General features: G+C 37.9%; 1 protein-coding gene across 9 annotated transcripts in view; it reads left to right on the top strand.

Moving 5' to 3' along the window:
* ARPP21 (cAMP regulated phosphoprotein 21) overlaps window positions 1–24307 on the top strand; it is a 138827-nt gene that overhangs the window by 37161 nt on the left and 77359 nt on the right. For 4 of the 9 annotated variants that reach the window (XM_057376976.1, XM_057376975.1, XM_057376973.1 and 1 more), the window contains exons 1-10: window positions 416–480; window positions 572–740; window positions 2399–2598; window positions 3007–3048; window positions 3446–3481; window positions 4402–4491; window positions 8576–8720; window positions 9906–9984; window positions 11265–11324; window positions 12236–12376. In XM_057376976.1, coding sequence (XP_057232959.1) covers window positions 2437–2598; window positions 3007–3048; window positions 3446–3481; window positions 4402–4491; window positions 8576–8720; window positions 9906–9984; window positions 11265–11324; window positions 12236–12376 — 755 coding nt within the window. In that variant the 5' untranslated portion in view covers window positions 416–480; window positions 572–740; window positions 2399–2436. Of the gene's footprint in view, window positions 1–415; window positions 481–571; window positions 741–2398; window positions 2599–3006; window positions 3049–3445; window positions 3482–4401; window positions 4492–8575; window positions 8721–9905; window positions 9985–11264; window positions 11325–12235; window positions 12377–24307 lie in introns of those variants that run through there. The other 5 variants (XM_057376972.1, XM_057376971.1, XM_057376970.1 and 2 more) reach the window with 3 other exon arrangements.

The following is a 24307-nucleotide window of genomic DNA, read 5'->3' as shown; positions in this document are numbered from 1 at the left end:
TTYCTTCTCCTCATCTTCCTCCTCCCATTCTGGATCATTTCAGCTTTTATTCAGCTTATTAAATGAACATCTCAATTCACTGTCCTGGTGAAGCAGGTCACTTTCTAAAAGCACCCACCTGACTATTTTTTCAATTGTGTTTGACTATTGATATTTTAATTGGAGCAGAAGCCATAGTTAAAAAGCAGGCAAATCTGGTTTCCTCATACCCTCATTGATTTCTGTTGAAGCAAACAGATGAGCTTATGTATAAATATGTATATATGCTGGTTTTTTTAATGAAAAGTGCTGGAATTCGCTAAAAAAGGTTAAAATTGAAATGAGTAATCTTCAATGCATAATGCAATTGTTAATTTTAGCTCCTTGCGTAGGAGCTGTTATGACTTGAACAGCCGGCTCTAGCCTTCATTAGAGAAGAAGCAGGCAGTTTTGAGACAGGTGGAGCTGGATCAAGCTGTGAAAGTGACTTGCTTGAAACTGGTCATTAATGTTAGAAATCTGGTCCTACCCATTGCATCCTTCCCTTGTGCYGTGATCATTGCTGGTGTTATTTACTTTTCGTCTTTTCCAGGTTGGCTATGGTGTGTCAAGCTCTCGGAAGGACCGGCATGGAGATTGGCACTCTGAACTGTTAATGGGGACATGGGACTCACGTTGACGTTGATCATTTGTGTGGACTTAACCAGCAAAGACCAACAGAAGACGCTAGAAAGGCAGTTGGAATTATAGCAGTTTTTCAGGTAAACGGCTTCTTCCGTGCCGCTGGTCCGAGTGCAGTTGTTTTTGTGAGCACTGTGTAAGYGTGTAGATGAGCTGCAGGTTGATCTGCTCATGAGGAGCTTCTGTGTGCCTGTGCATTCCTTGACAAAAATCCCTATCAAATTAAGGGTTGTTTAACAGACCAATTAAAGGTCTTGCCACTCAGCATGTTTTGAATTTTCATCAAAGTGGTTCAAGTTGCAGTTGTAAGTGCAGAATGGCCAAAATAATCTGCCTTCTTGGGGAGAGTGGTGGGAGGAAGGAAAATCACAAATTAGCTCATATTAAGTCAAGTCAAGCTTCAGGTTAGCTTSATATTTGTTCAGTTTGTTTATGAGCCATGTAGCTTGATGTCTTGTGAAATTCACAGTCCTTCTGAAACAGGAAGATTATATAGGAAATTTYATTTGCTTACACTGTGAAAACAAAAGCAAAAATTGGAAGAAGTAAGTGTTTAAAACTCAGTATTACTTAGATTTTTTTTCACCTGGAAAAATAAACATAAGCTATACTAATTCTGCTGAATGCTCAATTTCAAGCGGTAAAAACAAAAAAAAAAAAAGTGGCAAAGTGTGGTTTTGCTTCATARGTGCTGTTTCATTGTTGAGAAGTGGCAATGTGTTGCAAAAGACCCTTTCCGAAATCACTCCATATTTCAAATACAGGTTTTTATCTGGAAGATGATTCTCAAGCCAAGTGGATGGGGAAAGAAAAGTTAAATTATTCATGAGTCTCATTTGACAATTGATCAGTGGGGGAGTCATCAGGAGGGAGCCGGGGCAGAGAAAGAGAGAGAAAATAATAATAGATTTTAACTCTGAAAAGCCTTTAAAGCTTCTGTACAACAACCCATTGTAAGCTGAGAGTAAATGCATTTCAGTTAAGATTTCTTCATTAGAAGTAGCTGCCAAGGGTTTCCTGTGCAATTTTCCTGGTACTGAAGTGTGACATGGGGTTTGGGAAGAGGCTTAGGTTTAATAATGGAGCTGTTTTAATAATGGAACTGTTGGTTTGATCCCTGAAAGTGTTGATCCTGAAAGCTTTATTGCCAAATTTTGAGTTTGTACTTACCTTGAATTATTACTTCTTTAAAAAAAAAATAAAATAAAATAAAAATTGTAGTGAGCACCATGGCTTCTGCTATGCATAAAACCCACAGCTGTATGCTAAAAGCAGTGTTGTAGCTCATRCTTGGGTTTTATTTCTGTTTGTTTAAAATCTTTCATAAAAAAAAAAAGAAAAAAGGAAAAAGCAAATTAGGGGAGGGGAACACAGAGATGCCAGAGACCTAGAATGGGTTCTTTTTTCCTGGTAATGCAGAGCTTTGGGGTAGAGAGTTCCTCACTGTCCCTACTTGCACCTTGGCAGTCCTGGGGCTGGGCTGGGAAGTCACAGCCCCTTACCTTTAAATGTCTCCACAATGACTGCTCAGATCCTTGTTCTGCTTGCTTAGCCTGACACAATTCTGCTGTTACAAAATATTATTGATTCAGTACTAAGACATACATAGTTTTCCAGTCCTGAGCTGCACATTTGTGTTTGTTTATCGAAGGAACTGGAATTGGAAATCAAAAGAAAAAATAAATTTCACCCTCAATTTTTTTTTGTGTGTTTGTGTCGTGGCATCTTGAACTTTCAGGTCACCAAATCTTGTTATTTTAATTTCTGTCTGGAAGAATGTCTGAGCAAGGTAAATTGAACCCAGAGACAGCAGAGGAAGCTGCAAATGAGCAGGAGACTTCCAYCTCTGAAGCCAACCCGGACAACTGTGTTCTTAATAAATCTGAAAGCTCAGAAGTAGAGGAGGAGAAGCTCAGTGATTCCAAGACAGAGCTGCAGGTAAGACTTGAATAATGAATGGGTGTGTTAAATATCAATTTGTTGCCCTTGCTTTTCCRTTTCTGTGAATTCTTTCATTRCCTACACTTCCTCTAKTTTTTCTTAAGATTTTGAGATGGTWTCTATTYTTTTCCTTTCTAAAATATCTTTTTTTAAAAAAATATTTATTTTGGGTTTTTTTTATTTCACTATAAAATAAATGCTGTCATTTGTTATACCCTTCAAGCTCTTTAGGCTGCTGTCCATGTTATTACTTTTTCTGAGAAGTTAATTTCTAGACATCTGTGTTAAAGCTTGGTGAGATATTTGATTGTTTTCCCTCTTTGGGGATTTAGAAAACTACCTTGATCTCATGAATTTACAGGTAATACTAATGAATAATTACTTAATRTGTGGTTTGGTTTGTAGGTGTTACTGCCAACAAAAAGTTGTTATGCAAAGCCTAAGAAGGTAATTTGATAAGAAGATTTTATTGGATGAGGGGTTTTTAATCCTTTTTGCTCAATTGAATATAAAAATAAAGGGGGAGAGCACAATTTAAGAGGAATTTGGAGAGRGGAAGCATTTACTTAAGTATACCTTTTCTTATGTTTTTATTCTATGAAACATTACAGAACACTGTACAGTGTTTTTCTTGTTTATACCTGTTTGTAAAATGAATCAAAATGAGCAGAGATGATTCTTGGTTTTCCCTGCTTTCCAAACTGGGTTTGGGGAACTTACTTTTGCAGTCAGCAACTGATTTAAAACATCAGTTAGAGGTGATTTAGTGTATTATTGGTAATGCTCTCGTCATGCCCACTGYCCACTGAAGTGATGACTGCTTCTCTTTTTATGCTATACCCAGAAACGAGGTGCAAATCAGCAGAAAAAGAGATCCAAGGTAAGGGTCCATCTCRTYTGGAATTGCATGCCACWACAGGATTTGTTAAATTTGTTAAAYAACAGTATTTCAGTTAAATGCCTGTCTACAATTGAAATGGCATTCTTCCATCACTGATGTAGTTGAGTTTTTTGTTTGTGTTGTGGGGTTTTCCTGCCCCCTACCCCGTAGTTTTGTTACCCAAAGGCAGAGAACTGCCTGCAGATATAATCTGTCAGGCTTCCTTTATCTGTCATACTTTTATGCTGCTGGGCTTGCTGTGTCCTTGTGTTAAGATAGCATGTGTGCTCCTWTGCACCACTGGAGAAGGAAAAGGTTCACTCCTTTTGCTTTAGTAATTAATGTTTCTGTTAGAATTTTTTTGTGTTCATGAAGTAATCTTGACATAAAGAGGCAGAGGTTGACTAGCTCCCTAAGGGGGGAATGGGTGGGAGTGTGGGAAGGGGCTTCTAGAAAGAAATAAAACCCTAAAAAACTTCTTTTAATTTTTATAGTGCAGATCCATAATACCTGCAGATTTTATTGCCCATGTTTCTTGGATATAATACTACTAGAAGAAGAGAAGGGCCTTCCCAAACAAACAAAAAATTCCCAAGACCAAATGACAAAAAGAACCTTTGAGTTTATGTTAAGTTACTTTTGGTATTGGRCAATCTGTTCTTTGCTGTTACAAGTTTTGGTGGAAGTGAGTTGACTGTAGCTGAAATGATAAAAACAAAAAGAAACCCACCACCTTCCCTGTGTGCCAAATGTCTTGCTGCTTAGAATCCTTTTTAATCCGTGTCAAAGGCAGATGCATTTTTGCAGACTGGGTGGATGATAGTTATTTGGGATATTTAGGAGCAGCTGGTATGGACAGCTTATGTGGCTTGGGGTCAATAGTAGTGTTTTCTGTTTTGTTTTCTCTCTCTCTTATTTAGTCAGGAGCTAAAGGAAAACTCGTGCGGAGTCTTGCTGTGTGTGAAGAGTCATCCCCTCGCCCGGGAGCAGAGAATCTCCATGACAATCAGGTACACTCGCAATCATTGCTGTTAGCTGCATGGTTGACCTCCATCTTCAATTGCATGATTGTGTTACCTAATCGGGCATTCTTTCTTGGGGGAATAATTACATCTGACAGTGAACATGTTTTTATGGAGTTATCTGGTATAGCGTGAACTTTAATTTGAAATATTAGTTTTATACTATATCACAGGGTGTTGTTTGCTTTTTTTTCCAGACCCCCTGAAAATTTCAGCAAATGGAAAAGAATTCAAAAGAATTCAGATTTTTAAAATTAAAAAAAATAGTAACAATCAAAAAGAATATTAATATGCTCTTTTCTCTAAGGCTATCTCTTTCGAGGCTGCACCAAACACAGTTACGAATATGCCCTGATTTGTGGTTCCTCTAAGACTTCATATCAGTGTCCCCCTTCACATAAAATTCAAAGGTCCTTCGCTTTCTAAAATACCTTGGTAGAGCCAAGGATGCCTCCTACTGAGTGGCATTCATTTTTTAAACTCTTGGTGTAAATGATCCTATATCAAAAAGCGTCTATTTGAGTTTATCTGTACTGGTAGTGTTGTATTCCCAGCAGCTGGTGGAGTTCTGTCCTCACCTTGGATGCATTCCTCACCTTGGAAATAAMGCTGGTGGTAGTCTTTGTAGACTAACTTCAAAAACTACTCCAAAATGCAAAAGTTAAGCCTCAATTACTCCTCTTCGCTTGCCTAGTGAGAGTAAGGCTTAAAAAATTCCAGCTAACTAAAACCCAAAATATGATGAGCACTGCCTATAATTTATGAGATGTTTATGTACAATTGAAATCAGCCATCGAGAGAGCTTGAGCAAGTGGCTTCTTGTGAGCTTAGCACAAAAATAAAAAATGACATTTAAGTGTACTTTCTCACTGTTTCCTCTATTGACTTGAAATGAAACAAATCTGTCTCTCCTCTTAACTCATAAGTAAGGAGAGGTTTTTCTATTTTTTTAATTTTATTGAAAGACCAAAAACCAAGTTGTTTAGCAGCAGGACATCTACATGTTCTGCTGCTCTACAATGATGCTTATGCAGTAGATGGGCAGGTTATTTTATCAGTTGTTCTGTTGTAGGTAGACGCTTTCCGCTTGACTTGCATTACTCAAAATGTGTGGCTTTTGTTCCAATTTTGTTTGTATTTTCTGTTGTTTAATGGAGAATGAAAAGGAGAACAATACGAAGAGATTGTATTAAGCACCGCTTTAGTTTATAATGTACTGCACAGGACCTGTACTGAACTACAGAGAGACTGGCAGGTGTTGAGGCAAAATCCCTGTCCTTACACCAGGCAGAGGAGGGGTTCCTGTCACACTCAGCCTTTGGTCTTACCTGACTGACCAGCCTCAGCAAAGATTTCTTTGACCATCTTATAATATTTACGGGAGATGAAGTGTCTCCCTTGACTGCAGCATCTGTTTTCTAACGAAACAACTGGCTTGGTGTAATTAATTTGATAGGAACTGCCCTTTTGCTGACCTTTCACCAATCAATGTGGCTCAGCTTTGCCGTGGAAAGCTGGACCTGCAGGCTCCTCCTTGGGCTGGCTGAAGGATGCAGGAAGTTTTGTGCCAACCAAATTGTTTTTCTTTCACTTTAGAGGAGAAATAGTTTATTTTTTGTTTGGAATAATTTTTTTATTAATTTTTATTTTATCTTAATGGTTTACAAATCACAGGGAATTAATTATCAGAGAATGTATGGTACCTTGCCAGAACTACTGAGTATGGATTGTACTGCAGACTTGATGTTTGTATTTATATTTGAATACTTGCCTTCATTTTCCTGTATAAGGAAAAAACTTGTTTACCTGTATTACTTGATCTTGAGTGCTTAGAAATGGTTCACTATGTCCTTACTTAAAAGAAATGTTGCCTTTAATGTTATACTATAGACCAAGAAGTGTATTATTGCAATTTGAAAATTTATTTTGTTGTTCACTATACTTGTATCAATGTATTTATTAATATTGTATTTTATTATTGAGAAAAATCAATAAAAATATAAGAAAATATACAGTAGCTTGCTTTCACGACTCTACAGCCCTTTCGTGTGTTTTTTCTAGTGCAAATACATCAGTATTACGTTACATGTAAAACAATATTGTTTATGTTCATATATGTGCTTTTCTGTAAAGTCTGTCATTTTCATGAGTGCATTTTTAAGAACCACTGTGAAGTTTAGCATTAATATCCTGGGAACACGTGGCCAGTTACATTTTTCTCCTGTTGAAAAGCTAGCAGCACAATTGCTCTGCTCTTGGTGCTCTTGATGTCCATGGCAGGGAATCAAGTTGTCCTTTGGGGTCATTTGGCAATCAATGGTTGATCCAAAGTTTGTTGTTTGAATGAGAAATTGAACAGCCATTTGAAGTGAACGAAAACAGGCACAGTTAGTTCTCTGAGTACAAATAAGCAGGTTAGGAAACATATTTCAATGTATCCTTACCTCAAATGACCAGGAATCCCCACTCTGTCCCTCTTTAGGCTCAGATTTTGGCTAACACACTGAAACAAATTAACAGAAGTAGGGATTAAGGGTGGTAGGTCAGGTTAAATTTTGGGTCCAAGTCTTTGTTTCTCTTTTACAATGCCTTTCATCTCAAGTCTTTTGTGCCACATTTGAACTTCACAAAAAGTCAAATAATGATTAAGCTGAGAAGTAACSAATTTCTGTCTTACTGTGGCATGTTTATGCTGATACCTTGTTTTGTTAGGATCTTGTCTTACATGTGTTGTGATGGCTGATTCGTAGTTCTTTAAAGAATTCAGAAACCTAAAATTTGTAATAATTACTGGAAGCATCTTATGAATTTCATAATGGTTGCTTAAAACCACACCCCTTACTTTAAATTTTTCTAYTGATCTTTTGGCATGCTAGTATTCTTTGAAAAATAGTGAAGGAAAGGAATTTACTAGCATTCAAAAACTCTAGTTTTCTCCAGTAACTGTGAATTACGTTTTCATTAATATGATGGCAAAAAATTACAAGCATGCAGGACTCTCTTCTATGAAAGAAAATTTTACCAGGGAGTTTGGGACATCTTTCTTCAAATAGTCTTTTTTGTACTACTTAAACATATAGTATTTTTTTGGGCTTTTTTTTTTTTTTCTTTGAAAGAATAAAACACAGAAGTATGCTTCCTTCAATTTTGTCCAACCATGTTAGGATTTCTTGAAATACATAAATTATGTCATGGTAACTTAAAAAGAAAAGAAAAAAGGTTTTGTTAAAACAAAGCCAGTATAAAGTAATGTTCTGAGCAGGGAAAAACAATTTCTTTAAAGAAAATCAGAAAATTCAAACCAGCTTGAATTCTCAGTTTTTATTAACTTTTTWAAGCTGAAGCATGTTTCAAAGGGACTCATAGTCTCTGAAATACTGAATTTTTGAGGGTAAAATTTGTAATGTCTTAGAGAAGTTCAGTTACTACAACATGCCTGAAAAGTCACAGGGCACACTTCCCCCCTTTTAGAAAAGGCACATCTGCATATGTCTTTAAATATGAAGGACCTGATAAGTTAGTTAGCCATACAATTGAGTGTAAAATTTGCTGGTGCTCTTTTACTGTTAGAGCCAGAAAACTCCYATCTAGCTGATGGGAATGTGATGARAATTGTTTTGTTTGTGCAAAACAATTCATATCAACCTGCAGATTTTCTAATGAAGGGAAAAAAGTGTTATTTTTCAGATATCTATCCACTGATCATCACTTAACATATGTAGTATTAAATTAAAGAATTAATTAAGGAAGGCCATATGAAATTTATTTCATTATTCTGAAAAGTCTTAAGGGAGAATTACTGAAGTGTAGAATAAGTCCCCTTAATAGAGGTGGCCTAAATTTTATGGTATTCAAAATATTAGATAAGAAATACCAACATGCCACTAGAATTTGGCCTCTAAGATGTCATTATTCTCCTGCCTAAAACCCACCATTTTTCAAATAGGAAAGAAATGTATCTGGCTTCAATTTTTCTAGCTATACATAGTTTAATGCCAATATCTGCAGGTTGGAAGCCATGGGAAGCTTGCTGAATCTGGCCCATAATTTATATATCTTTTTTCCCCAACAGGAATCAATCCAACTACAGCTTTCAAGTTTTCCTAGCTTGCAAGAAGAAGATAAATCTAGTAAAGATGACTCCGAGAAAGAAAAAGAGAAGGATAAAAGTAAAGATAAAAACAGTGAAAAAAGCAAGATCAGAATGTTRTCAAAAGGTGAACTTAAAAATATTCAAATTATTATAATTACCATTGTAGAAACGATTGTATGTTTTTACAAGGATGTGTTTCTTTATTTGATTATATATACACAGTACAAGTGTTTTCATACACTGAGAAAATTCAGAACTTGAAATGTGCATGCATAAAAGTGTTTTTCCTACAAACATCAGGCTTTAGAAGTRAAGAAACCTTCCAAACTGCGGTCTCTTATTAGATGTGATTAGTTTTCTTTAATATAAAACCGACCTTTTGAATGCTTAACTGTGTTGGTATAAACACATAAATATAGAAATATATGTGTGATAATATATTAGCATGTAACTTGTGCAGTGTAGGCAGTAAAGAGTAATMCTCTTCACTATTGCTCCTCTCTCATGGAGAATTTATCGTAAATACATAAGGAAATTCATCCATGGCATTCAACCTGCATTGCAATCTAATGKTATTACCTACCAAGACTTCTTCTTATCTAAATTTGGTACTTTAAAAAAAAAAAAAAAAGAAATCTTTTCATTAATCCATGGTATAAATTTGCAGTGTAATCTCTCAAAAATAATCATTGCCTACCTGGGCATGGATCTGCAGCTGGTGTGAATTGTCATTTGGCTTCAATGGAGCTCTCACAGTTCACGCCAACTTGAGGATGTGTGTGTGCATTTGAGTCAGGAGATAATGTTGAAAAATTAATTCTGACTCYTGTCACGCATCCCTATTACCTGCCTACTCCCAGGTGTCATTGGATTTCAGTCTTTTAATGCAAATAGGGTTCCCACTGGCATGATTCCTCATTTGCTGTGTGTACAGCATTTATTAAGTGATGCAAAGAGACATTGATGAGTAAAATTCTTTTTTTCTCTCATTTTAAATTTTTTTTTAATGGTTTAAAGGAAGAATTTGGGAGGGTATTGAATGGTGTGAAGGTTTCCTCTGTTTTCCAAATGACCAGCAGTTTCTGTCAATGTTCATTTTGGTGCTGTGTTCTCAGTGGAGGGGAATCATGAATGTCCACCTGATGCTTCAGAAGGCGGATCTTTYTTGGCTGGACTCCAAATGTACATTTTCTTTCAGAGCATATAYTTTCAAGTTGTTGCTGGAACATGGATTTTGATTTATAGCGTAGTTAATCRGAACTGTTGAAATGCAGTAAATGAGTGGAGGCTGTTTGGTTTTATTTTTCAGATTGCAGTCAAGAGTATACAGACTCAACAGGCATAGATTTGCATGAGTTTCTCATTAACACATTAAAGAATAACCCCAGGTAGGTATTTCCTGCATTAGATCTGACATTCCCGAAATTATAGCTGGCAGTCTTCAACTTCCCGTAACTGTACACTGTGTTTTATTTTTCCTGGCGATGGTTATGAGGGAAAATGTAAAGGAGGTAGGCTGTTAACTGAGAAAAATGCTCTTAAAAGGCATCAACTCCTGCTCCCCCATCCAGTCACCCATTGCTTAATTTCACTTTCAGTAACATCTGGTCTTTGTCCTTACCTTCTTGTATATGGCTCTATGTGGTAATTGCAATAATACATTATAACTATTGTGGTTGGGGATTTGTATATGAATATAAAGTAGCTTTCTTTTAGCAATGCTGCAGACAATTAAAATCCTGTGCTCAGTGCCAGATTCTGCTATCAGTATTCCCAGAGTTTTCATTTGGAACTACAAGCCCATCTCATCATTAAATTTGCCTCTAAACATCCAAGGAAAGATCTGTAATATTTTTATATGTCGTAATTTTCAGTGCTCATTTCAATTGGATCTGTTAAGTAGGTGCCTTGTAATTCTGCAATTATTCTCAGGAGAACAGGCAATAATTGGGTATTGGCATAACCTCTTGTATAGGGGATGGAAGGTCCTTCAGTTGCTTTACCTATGGAAAATGATGGGACTCTGAAGCTTAGATATGTGTGGAAATATGCTGGGGATCTTTTGAATGTTTTTGACAAGGGAAGAGGGGTAAAAGGAACCTCTGAGACGTTGCAGTTGAAAACAGAGCATTTTGCCTGAGAACTGCCATGGTATTGCCTCTTGGGAGCCAAGAGGGTTTTCCATTGTGTGCTCTAWCTAAATTAGATGTGTCCAGCTTTCTTGCAGCAAATCAAGGCCTTGTGGAAGAGATGTCTCAGAAAAAATGCTGAAAATTTCTGTAGGTACAGCTCTTCTTGTGAAGGATCTAGCTTAGCTGGAAATTTCATTTTTCCACCAAAAAAGGGTGAAAAAGTTATCCATTGCAGTGAGAATCTTTCAATGCAAYGCATTGATTGCAGCCTGTTGTGGCTGGAAGCACTTTCAGGCYATAGTTGAGGTCACAGAAGAGTGGAATCTGTCATGTATGTCAATGTAGGTGCAGCAAAGCAAGCTTTTTTTTCTTTTTCCTTTGCAGATGAGCCAGGGTAAAAAAAGCATGTTTCATTGTTAATTAAGATGGCTGACAGTGCTTGCAAAATAGCCTTACCAACACCGATATATGAATATTTTCCTCTAAAACGTCTATTCATAGTTGGTGGTACAAATCCTTTCATTTCTTTTTGACAGGGACAGAATGATACTCTTGAAAATGGAGCAGGAAATTATTGATTTCATTAGTGACAACAAGTAAGTTGAGTTCCACACTTGGTTTCTTAAGTCWCGTGTGTGTGTTGCAGCGTGGGCTGTGCGAGGGATACACTCATATGGACCACAGTGCTCGTGAGGGCTGTTACTGGCACGCTGCAAGAGCAGGCTTTTATATCCTGACATGTGGTGGGATTGCTTAATATACAGTAGATGTAAATGAAAACCTTTTGCTTTTCATTGTGTTGTAATTGCACTGGCTCCGCTCATTTAGATCCAAAAATATAATTAAAGCTTTTAGCRTAGAGGATAATCAAAATTGTTATCTCATGGCTTTTCCTTTGTGCTGTGTTATTCCAATGTGTTGGAAAACAAAACTGAACTTAGATGTAGGGATTCTTGCTACTATATTCCCTTGATAATAAAATATTCCTGCAGCTTTAAAAATAGAAAGTCAGAACAGCAGCAGAGGAAAAAAAATATGCTGATGGGAAATAGGCATTTTGTCAGTAATAGAGAAAAAAGGGAGCGTTTGCCGAACTAGATTTTTCCAGAATTGCCCCGCATCTGACCTTTGGGAGAAAGGCAGAAAGCTGTTGCCAGTGTCTCAGCAAATCTGTAGGATTGGTTGTTCAGGGAGCGTGAGTGCGTGTGGGGGATTGCGGGACGAGTTCTTCCCAACACACAGAATACTGRCTAGGTACTGTGAAGTGTGAGCTTTGTTTGTCCCGATGCTGCACATGGAAATGTGCTTATTAGAAATTCTAAAATTGATTCCTTTTTTGTTTTCTCTTTCAGCCTTCCTGTAGCAAACAATTATATGTAAATGCACAACAGAGAAGTTTTCCGTTAGATTTCTGTCCATTGAATTAGCAAATGTATTGCTATTTTCATTTATGTATAGCTTAGAGGGAAATATAATTATCAATGCTATTTGYTTCCTTTGTTTCTAGTAATCACTATAAAAAGTTCCCTCAGATGTCTTCATATCAGAGGATGCTAGTGCACAGAGTGGCAGCTTATTTTGGAATGGATCACAACGTGGATCAGACTGGAAAATCTGTAATTATCAACAAGACCAGCAATACAAGAATGTAAGTAACAACACTGTTGTATTTTATCTTGTTCCCTTTCTCAAGACAAGAGCTGGTTTGTACCATGACTGCGTGGTGTAATGGTTTTTTAATTTTTAAAGGTTTTATTATTATTTTTTGTAGTAGGAGTGAGGGCTGTTTATTGTTTTCTGGGTTGGGAAGGGAGAACAGGACTCTCGTGATGAGCTTATCTAAGGCTGTAAAGATACACAAGGAGAAGTCAACTTAACTGGTCTATAGAAAGAAACTTAGCATAGTCCCTTGGAATGCTACTTTTCCTGATTCCTTAATRCCACCACTTTGTTACAGAAATGAGCTCATTGCTTTGCAAATCATACAGCTATATCCTAAATAACCCAAATGTATTTGGAAGATTGCCTCTTTCCTTGTTCTGGCTCTCCCTGCTTCAAGAGTCATTTTCTCTGCCCAGCCTGATTAATTAGGATTTGGTTCCCCCCCACTACCTGCCATCATTCATTCCCTTTTCTTTTCCTCCCATCCTGGTTCCACTTTATTTTCCCTTCAAATCTCGCTGTTTGACTACAGTGTTTTCGTGAAATACAAATTCCCTCTGATGGTTCAAATGCATTGCAAAATTCCTGGCAGGTTAAACCTGTGCTGGCAYGAATTCTGTGCTCCTCCATGAACCTGTATACAGCTAACCAAAACTCGATATGAGCTGCAGTCATGTGTCCACCCCTAATCACCATCGTTTTTTCTGCCAAGTGGCAAGTGTGTATTAAACATAGCCTTCCTCTACCTCTTTACCTGTATAATGAAGAGGAAGTAATTAAAACTGGGTAATGAAGATTTGGTATCTGGTATTGGGACAGAAGRGCCCTGTTTGAAAATTGTGTACTTCCTGTATTAAATTAGTAARAGAAATATAAACATTTATTTCATTTATATATCCAGCAGTTAGGTTATTTATTTATATCCAGTTGCAGAGAGTATTTTTTTTTTAATGTTATTAACTTCTTCTGTGGAAGGGTGGAAGGACCTTGGAATGGTGCTGTGCAGGGCTGAGAGCTGGACTCAGAAACTTAYGAGTTTCTTCCAGCTCAGCTTATTTTGTGGTTCTGTGACTATTTAATTTTGCAAGATCAAAACCTGAGCCAGACACATTGGTATTTGCTATTTCACCGAGCCCTAAAARTCTTCCATGTGAATGCAGTAAATTTAAGATCATGGACAATTTATTTTAGATCCTTTTCTTGGGCTGTTCCTGAGTTACTTGGACATSTGTGAAAGAGCACTTTGGCATTAATGTTTTTAAATGTTTGAATAAAGCGTGCACTAACAGTTTGATTTTCAGAAATCCAGAGAATTACAGTAGGTCGATAAAACACTCAGGCTGCAAAGGCTTAGCCTCAGTGATACCTGCCCCCCTGCAAGGGCTGTCTTTGGTTATGAATAAGAAAAAGTTGGGTATGCAGCAATGTGGTRTTCAGTTTTGAGCTGAAAATAAGTCCCCTCTTAAACAAAACACCATCAATCATAATTTAATGCTCTTTGAGCATCCCCCTCTCTTTACAGTCCTCCTTTTCCCCTTCACATCTATGTCACTGCACCAACTAGTGCACCAACTGCTGCAGGTCTTTCCTCACAGCATTGCCTTCTCCTGGTTGACTTGATGATAGAATAAMACTAACACTTTAATATCTGTAAATGCCTTGCTGTGTTCTGTGGCTGTCATCTCAGAGATGGGTAGCACTGGAAGCACTGTTGGAAATGCTTACACAGTGCTTCTGGAGAGGACACTGGAGCCTCCTTCAACAGTCAGAGCTTTACCTGAGTTCTCTGGTGAAGCTGTGGCTTTGTGTGTGGTGGGAGTGAGCAAGCAAGGCTGTTTGCCAGGTGTGAGATGCCATCCTGGCAAGCTCAGCAGGCGGGATGTTGTAGGGATGTAATGGATCTTATGGCCCTTTCAGCTGTGGTCTTGCAAACTGGGGGTGAGGCCAGAAAAAATGGGTGCTGACACCATTCCTGTCTAGATATTCCAGAAGTAAACACAGGGCTTTGCCCTTCTGTTGACTGTTAGTATGGCTGTTTTGTAAGCACCACACAAGCTGCAGATTTCTTCCCTCTTTAGTGATTTGGTGGCAGGTAACTGGATTATATGACGCTCATATTTGCCTTGTGGTGCTTCCAGTGTGTTATTTACATTATTTTGATATTACCATAAAATAAAGCTTTTGAGAAGTGGCTGTTTCTTTTCATAACTGGAGGAGATAGCATGTTGTTTTTTTTTTTTTTTAAATGTCCCTGGCTCTGACAGAAAATAGTTTGTTATTATCTAGCGTGAATAAGNTTTTTTTTTTTTTTAATGTCCCTGGCTCTGACAGAAAATAGTTTGTTATTATCTAGCGTGAATAAGAGCTGATGAGATTTTATTATCCACAGCAAATATTGTGTAAGTTCCACATCTGAAAGCGTCCAATGTGATTTCATGTGTTCTGCATTTCACTACTCTCAGAGGAGACAGTTTTGTGCARTTCCAAATCAACACCAAACACTGGGAATGTGTTGACTCTATTAATTACTGCTTGGACAGTATCCAGAATACCGGAGAATCTGAAAAGCATCTGAAGCGCTGTTCAACGTGGTTATGCTGTGCTTGTAAGCCTGAGCCTTGATAGCTTTATGTGAATTTATGGAGAGACACCACAGACAGATGTTCTGAAGATTTACATTTTGGCAATAAATTATCTCTTTATGGCATGTGGTTTCCAAACTACTTTAGCTACTGCTGTGGAGAGAGAAGAATATTCTTGCATACTTGAGAATTCATAAATTCTGCACTGGCTGTGAATTCTGTTTACTTGTGCCTGTTTGAGAGGAGCATATGACTCTGCAGTGTCTCCCTGTGGGCTTGAATAAGCACCTTGTGCTGATTTCTTTGGCTGAGCGAGGGCTCGTGTCGCATCTCTGCTCCTGCTGGCAGGCGATGAGTTCTTCCCTGGCTCCGGGTGGTGAGGTGCATTTATCCTGTTCAGCACAGACCCCCTGTGCTCACTGTCTTGGAGGTACAAGCATCAAAAGAGTTAATGGTTTTGAGATGAAAAAACTGGTTGGAAAACTCTGCTACCARCACTCCCTCACGAGTGCCTCAGGAAGGACTCGTGTGTGTCAGTCAGGGGATGAGCATGAGTGGAGCAGGTCACAATTTTATGTATCTATGCCTGTAAAGTACCTACTTAAGGGAGGTTTGGAATATGGGAGAGTGTTTATTGAAAAAGTTGTAGCTGGAAGGAGGGCTGCAACTACTCTGTTCGTCCGTGCTGCTTTACACAGAGGGAAACATGATGGTAAAAAATTGATTAGGATCTGAATCTCTGGGAGTGCAATTCTGCAGCTTTCATGAACACTCAGTCAGACAATAATGGCAATTTTTCAGTCTGAAGTGTGTTTATAATGAAGAGCTTAATCTAAGAATCTAAGATGCCCTTTTTTTCTTCCTTTAATTTTATTGAAATGTGAACAAGTTATGCTGTTTCCAAAGCTTTGTTTTAAGAAATGGAATTTTAAAAGACAGTGATGGCCTCAGCTGTTGGCCTTAATAAAGTTAAGTCTCTCATTWCAGAATCTCCAGCTCTCATTACAGAATAGTGGATTTTAAAAACAAATTTTCTTTTCATATGATTTTTGAAATTTAAAGTAGGTAAAAAAGGAGAACAACTTCAAAAATATATATAAATTTTCACTATCTCATGTCCTACAAAGTTCTGCTTAACTAAATCATCCRATTTTTGAAATCTTATTCTCAGCAGCACACATGAGAAAAATTGATTAAAATATGAAGGAGGATTTTGTTGTTGTTATTTTGTTTTCATAGTCAAAGAACTCAAATACTACTTGAAATGGGAAGTCTGCTTTGCTCAGTATGAAACTGCTCTCACGTCACCATTCTAATGTATATTTGTCTGTCATCTGTGTCTGCCTGTCATCTAGCTAAAGATACRCAGAAATGTATGGGGAACTTAAGACAGTGAAATATGATATAAAGAGAAGTTTGGAATYGAGGCAATATGTTAGACAGGGCATCCCTATTTGGAGCCAAAATATGTGTACGTGCCACCTTCTGTTCTGCATATTCCTCATAATTCCTATCAAACAACTTCAGAGTTTTTTGCAGAACTGTTCATCTTGTTGGATGTATCAGTTCAATCAGATTCATTCATCTGATTATCTGTAGATAGGAGGAGAAATGTAGAGGAAATGTGTTTGGTGTGCTTGGTGAGTTGAGAGGGTTTTCATTTGGTTGAGATCATCAGCCGTGTGACAGGCATGTCTGCACTGCAGCCCACACATGCATTCATGTACGTTTTTTGTAGAAGTGTGAGTGGCAGGGCTCATCAGAACTGAGAAGGTAGGATGCTTATGATATATAATGCTGTGTTTAGACATTTTCTGAGGGTGTACACATTCTGAGGGTGTAACATCGCTATTATGAGCTTCATACTGATTCTCACATCCTCAGTTCTGACTTTTATTTTTCAAGAGCATTGTGAGTTTGGATCCTTGCAATGCATGGGTTTTTTCCTGCTCTGTTAATATTRTGCTGGCTCAGTTAGAAGGTGTTTTGGTACCTTTGAGATGCTTCAAAAAYTTGAGGCAATATTAAGCTGTTATGTGCATTACAAGGGTTCCTTATAATCTAGAAATGAACTGTATCAGCAGAAGGAGACATAATGTTCAAGCTGTACTTTGAATAACCTGCAAGGCTTTTGTAGTTTGACATGCAATCTGTTATTCTGCCTCCTCTGTGTAAGAGTGGTTTGAATTGAAAGCAATGAAGAAAAGTTTTTTTTTTGGGTTTCTATTGTGTATTCACTGAGTGATCTTGCTGTAGATAACATCTATGCTAGTAGAGTGCGCTGAGACAATTTCACCATCTTCAGAGTCTGAACTTTTGTACAGGATCCTACAGGCATGTCAGTGAAATGGCATTCACTGAATATGGCAATTTCAGTGAAGAATAGTTTCTAGAATTTTTTTACYCTAGGCTGATGTTCSAAGAAGACTTCCTTGAGAYAGCAAATATTACAGCCTTTGGAGCATGCAGAAAAKTRTGCCTTTCCTCYTGACTGAATGAGGTATTCAGTGYAAATTAATTTCTTTAAGCARTTGTTTTTCTGATGGGAAAGATGGGACGTTTTAGTGATTTGGGAGTAGTGACAAATGTATACTTGAATGCAAATACCTTTTTTTGTAACATCTCAAAGCAATTTGATGCTTGCCAGAGCATTTGAAGAACAGTTTTGTTACCCAGCCTGTTGTAAACCAGAATAGTTATCTTGCAAATGGTTTGCTTCGTGGTGTTATTCCATCTGCGTTTAAGCACCTTCTGCTATTCTTAATTACCACGTATGTACAGAGAGCAATGATCTCATGAGAGCAAAATTGCTTTTATGAGCCACATGATGCRTGAAAATGTACACAAACACCCTTACTTCTGGTTTTATTATTTTCATTGGAGTCTGGTGTTATATTTCTTTCTTCAAGGCACTATGGAGTCGGAGGACCCTTGTTTCCTGTCATAGTTGCCTCTTTTCCATCTTCACTACAGAGCAGTTGCTCCTTGGCTACTAAGAAAWAAACAGTCTGGATATCTCCAGTTTCTTTCCCTCTGGTTTACAATTRCTGTTGCTCAGTTGGTATTACATCGTGTGCTACAAATGTGTAGAGAATAAAAGGGTGCATAGTAGACGTATGCAGCTGAAGTGAAGAAACTGTATAAATGAGAAATAACACTGTGATTGGCTGAGACATTTTGGTTTAGTATGAGCTAAAACATTATGTGACTAATAATTTAGTAAGGACATCAATAAAAGAATAATGTATAATAAAACTATGAGGTTATGTAGCTACATTGTAACATCTAGCATTAAAGTAACAAATTACATTGGTTTTCATAGATTTTGGGTTTTTTCAAACAAAAATAGTCTGTTTATTTCAGTCTGGGATTAAATTAGGAACATGATTAGAAAAAAAACGTAATGTTTATTTTGTTTATGGYAATGGAATTAGGACAGCCTTTTATTTTCAGCAAGCATTCTCTCATTTTAGTCATAGGTCTCTTTTATATGAAAGATACAGATGAAAAAACATAAAGACTAAGTACACTTGAAGTTGAGTTGAATTTGACCCTTAAACACTGGCTTCATTCTTACTTCAGTGTAAACTGTATACTGGACCCATAGAAATTACTTATTTTGTAAATGATATGTTAGGGTTAATGAACCAGTTCTAATAGTCCATATTAAATTTTCATCTAATGTAATTTATTAAAACTAAATTGTTTATAATGAAGGTGGACATGTGCTTTTTCCAGCTGTTCTATACTGTGATGAAATACTACTTAAGTGTTAATCAGAAGATATATGGTATTTCTTCTGKTTTTTAAACATTTTTATTATCACACCACTTAATAGTATAAGTTTTATTAAACCTAGAAGGTTACTGTCACCTGGACTGTGTGAGTAGATGGAAGGTTGCCCAGGAAGAGCGTTCTGTAGAATAGCAAGTAGGTAATTTGGTTGAAGGAAGCTCTTTCTTGCATGAGTAATTAATCCTTGTGCTCGTTTAAGCTGTAGTAAGAATGTTCTCATTAATCAAGATGCTGTTTGGTCACTTATACTTTCAAATCACTGGAGAGAGGTTTGGAAATCTGAGATGGCCCCTGTGCTTTCCTCAGAGGTAACTSCATCTGCAGTGGGTGAAGTAATCTATTTGTACCTGAGCATTTCAGAAATAAGGTGTTGATATTTAGCAAGTAAATTTTAGAGGTGGTTCAGATTGGTTATATAATTGCCTTTTACTCTGCTGTAGCCCACCTCATTCTTAACATAGGGAATAGGACTCATGGAAATGTAAAAAGCATTACAAGTTTTGAGAAATCTTTGTCCATTGTTTTGGCTTGCGGCTTCCCGGGCAGCCTTGTGAGGCAGTTTATTAAAAACAGGCCCTCTTCTTCGGGCCAGGGATTGTTCAGAACATGACTTCTAATCCATGAGTCTTCCTGCTAGAGATGGCAAAAATGTTCACAGCGTGAAGCAGAAGTCAGAACAAGAATTTGTTGTGGTATTAATGTGTATACGTGGGGAATTTCAAGAGGACTGATAGTTTCTTCGTTAGCCTGCTGGTTTTTGGTGAACCATCTTCAAATCTTGAGTAATCTTCAAATCTTGAATTTGCTTCTTTTCTCTCTCTCTCTCCCTCGTTAATTTTTGAACTTCTGAAATAGAAAAGTGTAATTTTAAATAGATCACAGCAGTTATGCAACACCGTAATTTTCAGCCACTTACAGAGTATGCCACATCCTTAAAATCAGATATTAATGAATTCCATAATAAACTATGCTATCACTTTTGAGCCTCTATTAGCTGGAAATAAATTGGCACTGTGCAAGATCTTCAGTCTCAATAGACACCCTGAATATCAAGAATTAAATCCAKTTGGGAAGGGAGCAGCAGAAGCAGGTCCCTCAGTAAAGAAATAATCTTAGTTTGATGACAGGAGGACAGCAGAGCATTTTGAAGCTCCTAAAATGGTCCCTGCCTGAGAGAGGATGCTGTACTTCTGCCCCATCTATCAGAAGACCTGCTTTTTGCATGTGCCCTTGGCCTGCAGGCTTCTCCCCTATGCTTAAAGCCCATGTTCTGGGCCAAAAATATTGGGCAAAATATTGAAGTTTATACTCAAGCAGATGCTCAGGGAGCCAAGAGGTACTGTTTTTGCATCCATATCTTAAAACAGGATGATTTTCTGGAAATAAGTTTCAGGAAAGCTTATGAGGGTCGTGAGTTGTGATGATATCTCATCATTAGATTAGGTTTTTTAAGTACATATCTTTGAAATCCCTCAGGATCTGGCCCTCTGCTTGGTCCAAACACAGGATAATTTGGCATGAAAGAGATTCCTGCAGCATCGTGGCGGATGGGCAAGGGTGACATAGTAAAATCTCATAGTCACTGAAGGATAAATGCTTTCATGAAGTGTTCCTGCCTCTTTTTTTCAGTCCTGCCAGACTTATTTGCAACCCCAATTAGAGGGAAAGAATGCCTGTGAAAATAACTTGTGACTTTCCACATCCTTGTTTAATAAGAACTGCAGAACATTTAGAGGCCAGTTGCTGTTCTGAAAATATATATATATATATATATATATATATATATATATGGTCTTGTACTGGGGAAAATGCAGCATTTGGTTTTTGCAGATTTTTTCCCCTGTGCTATGGAGAAGGCTGCACCTTGAAGAACTGTGTTGTACAGGATAGATTTTTTTTTTTACAGCTTTTAATGTGCTTTTACCATCATAACAGAAGTTCTTAGTGACTCATATGATAAAAGCATCAATCTGTTAATGAGGCATTTACCTTCAAATGCTTGCAATGCCATCTTGAGTGGTTTTAAGTATTAAGTTGTGATAATATAACTRCACTGTACTTTAACAATTTTCTATATTTAAATTCCCACTCTGGATTTTTGAAACCATGTCTTAGCATCCATCATCTCCTAAATACATGAAACCTATGTGAAGGGTGTAATTTCAGGCCCTCATTCTTGAAAAATGTTGTTCTRATAGAATTTAATCCACTAATTGAAACTGTAGGGCTGGAATTCTGCYGTCTTCATTAAGTTGGGGCCTTTTGACAGTGATGGTATTTTCTCCAAGTTCTGTAAWTTCTCTAAATCTCAGAATAACTTCCTGTGCTTCCATGATCAAAACAGGTGTTTGTACTGCAGATGATAGAGTTTTGCCCCTCAAGGTGTAAAGCAAAGAGACAGTAATGCTTACATATTTTTACTAGGGTGGTAATGCAGACCCCAGGAAAGCCTTCAGCCTAAAACCAGAAAAATCCACAGCAGGCAGATACAGTAGATGTCACAGATACTCACAGCAGGAAAGGCCACCATAGTGTGTCACAGCATGTCTTCAAAACAGAGGCCAACGTGATATTGGACTGAGCAATCAGTTTAATTAAAGACAAGTGTAGATAACAAGAAAACACTGTTAAACCATCAGAGCACCTGCATAAGAGTGCCCTAAATCTTCACAACTTTTCTGAATCCTGTCAGCAGCAGCGGTTCTYCTTGTCTCTTGCTATTCCATTGCTCTCCTCATGGCACCTTGTGTGAGATCCTCTTTGTCAGGTATTCATTTTGTTTGCCAGATGATGATCTTGACAGTATTTGGATGGTGTTTTTCCCATTCCCAGTCCCATTTTCCCATGTATTTTTTGCTTCTTGTTGCTATTCATTCAGGAGAGGAATATTAACATGCTGTCCCATGTAAACGTTAGATGAACACTTCATTGCAAATGCAAAGTTAAATTTTTTAGGTCCCAGCCCACCTCTTTTGAACTTGCATTCCTGTGTGGGGTTCTTTCATACAGCTGCTTGCTGATATCTGTGAGGCTCTTGCAGATGACACACACTACAGCTCTCGCTGGATTGTTTAACTGCATCAGGCACTGCAATGGCAAACCCACCTTTTCCACACATGGTGAGGTTGCTGCTTCTTTTGAAAGGCATCTTGCAACAGCCTGTGTGCTGTGGAGCTGTCAGACCCATATGCCTCATAATAAAGATTTATGTGCTGTAGAGAAGTCAGCCCTGACAATCCCAGACTGTTTGTGTGCTCTGCTAATGCAGTGACTAAGTCTTCAGAACCACAGCATTCAAAGATCATGCTTGTCTCTTTCCATTCGTCCTTTTGGTGTGGAGTCTGTGCTTCCTGATTCTTAGACAGTTATTTCAGAGCTAATTAACTTATTTTAAATGAGTGCATTATTGTTTTGGTTTTTTCTTTTTCCTCCGGTATTTCCTTTCTTATCTCCTGTGCAAATAGAGGTCTATGAAACTGCATTAGCTTGCTTGGCAGACTCAAGGAAATGCCCTGTTCCTTACTTAGTCTGTGTATCCTAATAGCTATTACCATTCTGCAATATGTTTTTAAAATCTGTAATTTGATTAAATAGTGAATACCTGGTTAGGGTAGTTAGGGCTTGGCTTTTTTTTACAAGGGTTGACTCAGAATCAAAAGCATTAAATGAGCATGTAATGGAGAATTCTCCTTAAAGAGTCCATGTAAAAGATATGCCTGAGGGATGAACTCAGTTTTCTGTCATCCAGAGATAAATTGAGAGGAACTATACAAAAGTGAATGGAAATAGCTCATATTAAAATCCCRTAATGATAGAAAAAACATAATCTAATGCTATTAAAAACATTTCTTTTCTTTCTGACACACAGAAATATTTTGCTGCTTACTCCAGCTTTACAATTCTCAAAATACAAGCTTCATTGTGAGGAATGAGTCCAGAAAAGTGCCTTTGAGGCCTTGCTTAAGGACTGCAGATAGATTTTAAGGAACTATAAAATCAAAAAGGTAAATGGCCAACTTGCAAAAGAAAGAACAGACATGAAAGCCAGCCATTTAAAAGGTAGTGATGGAGGTTTGTTCTGCTATGGATTTGCTTCTCTATAAATGACTCGATGTTTCACGAAATGACAGCCTGGTTAAGGTGGGAAGGATTCTGGAAGTCATGTTGTCCAGTTCCAGCTCAAGCAGCACCACCTGGACCCAGTTGCCCAAGACCATGTCCCAGACCCATCCCTAGGATGGAGACTCCACCACCGACTGGGCAGCCTGTGCCAGCGCTTGGTCACCCTTACAGTGAAATCATTCCAAACAGGAAATAAGAAACTTCACCCGTACCTTGAGTGACCATTACAGCATTCTGCCARCACAAAAACGAGGCCGAAAGAGTTGAAATGATCATTCCTGCCTGGGAAGGAGCACAGCCACAAGAAATGGGGACACAGTGATTTACCCTGAGATTTTCTCTGGGTACTCTCCCAATGATACTGCACAGAAGTCTRTAGAATTTCTCCTGAGCCAGGGAAAAACACTGGATAGTAGGGTTGATGATGCCTGTTACATATTGTGTCATATTTACCATTGGTTAAACTGATCAGTCAACAAAAAGTGATCTCTTTTTGGGAAAAAAAAAATTAGGAAATTGTTCAAAGTGATGGGAGCATACTTTGCAGATGTTCGCAGATGCTCAGAGAGTTTTGGTGAAATGTTTGGATGCTTCAGGACACCTACTGCAGTTAGCTCCCTGGAGGTAACCTGCTGGCCCCTGCATGAATATCATGGGGCTACCTTTCTGGGCAGGATGGAGAGGACAGGCTGTCTGGGCTGCTCAAAGGGCCTGTGCTTCCTGGCAGACCTGGGAGCGAGAAGGGGATTGCGCAGCTGGCTGAGGATGCACCAATTTACTCTCCAGCCCAATCTCTGTTAAACATTTGTAATGCCTGATCAAAGGCTTTACAGGGAAGAAGGAAATGTGTTCTATGTTTTGTTCAGAACCATGTATCCAGAAAGCTGACTAACTGAGCTACCTGATAACTGTTAGGAAATATGAAATTAGTTCATATGCAGTTGTGGTTTTGTGAAGTTGCATTTTCAGGRCACAGATGTTTTGCTTCCATCCCCACTGTCAAGCAATAAAAATTTAGATGATCAAAAGATTATATTAGATAAAACCAAAACAAAGGAAAAAAACATGCCAGACTTTAAATCTTTCTAGTCTGTGTGCTCWCCCCCTCCCTTTGTGTTGGTTTCTGAGCCTTTAAGGTATAACTGGGTCATACTTTTCAGTATTCTCAGTACAGTCCCCAAATTACAAAAATCCAATTGACTTAAAAGGTATTTYCTCCTTAAACTTCTTTTGTCTGGAGTAGTAGACTTTAAGATTCTCAAGTGRTGCACTAATTCCAGACACAGGGGTAAATGAAATACTGAATGGGCCAAATGAAGTCCTGTGATKCAGGTAGACAGCAGTGCTTGTAGGCAAATATTTGCATATCTTTTTCCTTGCTCTTACTAAGTAGATGGATGTACTGTCACCGAGGGTCA

This window comes from Malurus melanocephalus, unplaced genomic scaffold (genome assembly GCF_030028575.1).
Source record: "Malurus melanocephalus ecotype Western Australia unplaced genomic scaffold, MMel_1.1 scaffold_297, whole genome shotgun sequence".
NCBI lineage: Eukaryota > Metazoa > Chordata > Aves > Passeriformes > Maluridae > Malurus > Malurus melanocephalus.
Note: the sequence above shows the minus strand (reverse complement) of the source record. Positions and strands in the feature narration are given on the sequence as shown.